Below are 3231 nucleotides of genomic sequence, written 5' to 3'. Positions count from 1 at the left end.
CCCGGGCTGGTGGAGACTCTCCAGTGGCTCTGCAGCTAATCCCATCTCCCTTCCACATCACAGCCCAGAACGGGAGCCACATCCCCTGCTGCAGGCAGAGGCGGCGGCTGCACGCTCCCCACACACCCTGTGCTGGGCTAAGGTGCCACCAAGCTGGGCTCAGCTGTCCCTTGGAAAGCTGGTTGGCATTTTCTCTGCGGGACCATCCCAATCCCTTCCCTGCAGGATTCCCCAATCCCTTCCCTGCAGGACCATCCCAATCCCTTCCCTGCAGGACCATCCCAATCCCTTCCCTGCAGGATTCCCCAATCCCTTCCCTGCAGGATCCCCCCCAGCCCGGCTCCCCGGCAGCAGCGGGCACAGGAATCTGCGGTTTGGTGGCCCCAGGGCAGCGCGGAGGTGCCGCTGGTACCTGATGCTGTCGATGAGGGGCTGGTGGCACTCCTGGGTGAGCAGCAGGCTCAGGGCGTGCGCCAGGCGCTCCACCCTCCTCTCGGCCGCGTACTGCTTCAGCACCGCGAACAGCTTCTCCTTCAGCTCCGGCTGCTCCCCGAGGACGGCATCCACCTGCAGGCGGGACAGGGCACAGAGGGAAGGGACGCTGAGCAGGAGGGCGTGGGACCGCGGGCAGGGGCTCTGGCACACGGAAAATGTGTCCCACTCCCTGCTCAGCCAAGGTGGAGGCACCACGCAGGGAGCACAGGGACACCTCAGGGGTCAGCCCATCGCACAGCTCTGCTCTGCTCGCACACACAGCCCTGGAATTGCTGGTCCAAACAGTCCACAAGTGACCCCAAACTCCCAAACTCTGCTGGGTCGCAGCTGGGATGGGATCAGGCTGGAGCCTGCCTGGCAGAGGATGCTGCAATGGGCTTTTGGAGCTATTTAAGCTTTGTGCATCACTCCCTGATCCCTCTGGGCAGCCCATCCTGCCCTTAGCCCCAGGAAGCTGCTGGGAATGGGGAGACAGAAGATGACGGTGAGTGCCAGCCCTGGAACCAGCACTGACAGCTCCCAGCCATGGCCCATCCTCTCCAGCTGGGACAGGCAGAGAAATTAGCTAATTAGCATCGAGCCAAGTACCCTACAGGGGACCCTCCTTATTCACCCCCTGCCCCGTCCCTGGGCAGTGGGAGCTGGTTCCTCACCTGGACCTCTCCAGTGGGGTGCAGGAACTCCCTGTGACTATCTCTCTGCACCTGTGAGTGCTGGGATTTCCTGCGAGGTGATGTTTTGTGCAGGTTTGACTGCAGGGTTTGCCTGCAGGAAGGGGAGAGAGCCCCTGACCCTTCCCTGGGCACTGAGGGGTGTGCAGGGCTCTGTGTGCACCCCTGTGGTGGCGCTGCCAGGGAGCCACAGGCGTGCCCTGCCTGGGGAAGGGGAAGAGCCATTCAGAGCCATTTTCCCAGGTGTTGTCCCACTTGTCCCTCCCCAGGGAGGGTGACACTGGCCCCAGGACCCCGGCAGAGCGCCCTGGTGCTGCTGGCTCTGTGCAGGCACTGCAGGCGCTCCTGGCAGCAGCAGCACTTCAAGGTTACCAAATCTGGGGCAGCCACAGCAGCAGTGTCCCCTGGGCTGGCTCGTCAGCACGGTCCCCATGTCCAGCACAGGACTGACACGCTGTGGTGCTCCTGGTGCGATGGATCCCAAAGGGCTGCTGTGAGATTTCTGCCCGGGCTTGGTGGGTGGGAATCACAGAAACACAAATAGTTTCAGCTGGAAGAATCTCCCAGATCCTCGAGTCCCAGCTGTGCCCGATCCCCACCTTCTCACCCAGCCCAGAGCCCTGAGTGCCACGTCCAGCCCCTCCTTGGACACCCCAGGGATGGGGATTCCAGCACCACGGGGGTGCTGCCAGCCCTCATGGGGTCCCCAGCGTGTCCCTGAGCACACAGGGGACGAGAGAAGGCACTGCCCTGGAACCGGGACCGTGAGCACCTCCCTGGTGGTGCCCCCGGGCTGTGGCACACTGGCACAGCCCTGCCCCAGTGCCGCTGGCACCACTGTCTGCCTGCCAGGCCGTTCAGCCTGGGGCTCCACCGCAGAAAGGAGGCTGGGAAAAGGTGACCCGCGGGCAGTGCAGTGTGAAACACAAACCAGCAGCACCCTCTGACCCTGCAGCCTGGCAGCAGCACCGGCAGCTCCCAGCACCAGCGGCACTGACCGGAGCTGGGGTCCCGGGAAAGGAGGGGGTAAAACACCCTGCTGGATTTAGTGTTTGCTGCATCACACAGAAACTGAAGCCACTCCAAACACTGCGCTGTGCATTCCCTCTGGAGAGAATCTGCCAGCTGAGCCGTGCTCCAGCAGCTCTGCCTTCCTGCTCCGGCCCACGCTGCTGCTCAGGGCTGTCCCGGCTGCTTTTGGGGCTGGGGAGGGAGGGGACAGAGGTGCTGATGGGGTGCTCACAACACCACAGCAGAATTGCTCTCCTGTGATCATCCAGGAATCTTTTACTCGGTTGGTTGTGCCTTCAGAGGCGGAGGCGGCCCGGAACAACCGCCCCTCCTCGCTAATCTCCTGTAATCAGCAGGTATCTGTTTCCCACGCCCATGAATCCAAACCTCAGAGGGTATTCGTGAATCTTTAATGGAGAAGCTGACTGAGGGGATTCGCCTGATACCCACAAATCTCTTTATGGGTATCTTGTTCCTTTATTAACTTGGGATCAAAAAAAAGCCCTACCGGCCTGGTTATTTTCATAACAGCATTTTAAAAGGCTACTTTGAAATGGAAATTAGAAAGATTGAAAAAAACAACTGTGATCAAATTTATAATTAGCACAAGGCGAGGTGTTTGCTAAAATACCCACTAGGAAGCTTTCAGGAGCACAATGAAGATGTAATCACATTGATGTTTTCCCTTTTGCAACAAAATAAGAACTAAAATGTCTGCGGGGTGACAGGCTCAGACTTTGAAGGGACGTCCAGGGACCGCCAGAGCAGGATCTGCCCTGTGGCTCTCTCCACGCTCTTGTAGAGCAAGGGAACAAGAACTTGGGGTCATCCCCAGGGACTCTCCAAGCCCTTTGCAGCACCCATCTGTTCTCCCAGGCAATTACCAGACTCCTCTTTCGGGTGATTGTCCCCCAAATCTGCGCCCCAGCCCCACATGACCAAGTCGGGAGCATTCCCCATCCGCATGCCAAGGCGGGAGGTGGCAAATCTCCAACCCTGCAGGGCACGGGGGGTGCCCAGCGCCCCGACCCCTTACCCACAGCCCGGCCTCACC

General features: G+C 60.2%; 1 protein-coding gene across 1 annotated transcript in view; it reads right to left on the bottom strand.

Moving 5' to 3' along the window:
* LOC102041235 (delphilin) overlaps positions 1 to 3231 on the bottom strand; it is a 33254-nt gene that overhangs the window by 29461 nt on the left and 562 nt on the right. Inside the window, exon 2 of the mRNA XM_031061077.1 lies at positions 413 to 567. Coding sequence (XP_030916937.1) covers positions 413 to 567 — 155 coding nt within the window. The remainder of the gene's footprint in view (positions 1 to 412; positions 568 to 3231) is intronic.

This window comes from Geospiza fortis, unplaced genomic scaffold (genome assembly GCF_000277835.1).
Source record: "Geospiza fortis unplaced genomic scaffold, GeoFor_1.0 scaffold213, whole genome shotgun sequence".
NCBI lineage: Eukaryota > Metazoa > Chordata > Aves > Passeriformes > Thraupidae > Geospiza > Geospiza fortis.
Note: the sequence above shows the minus strand (reverse complement) of the source record. Positions and strands in the feature narration are given on the sequence as shown.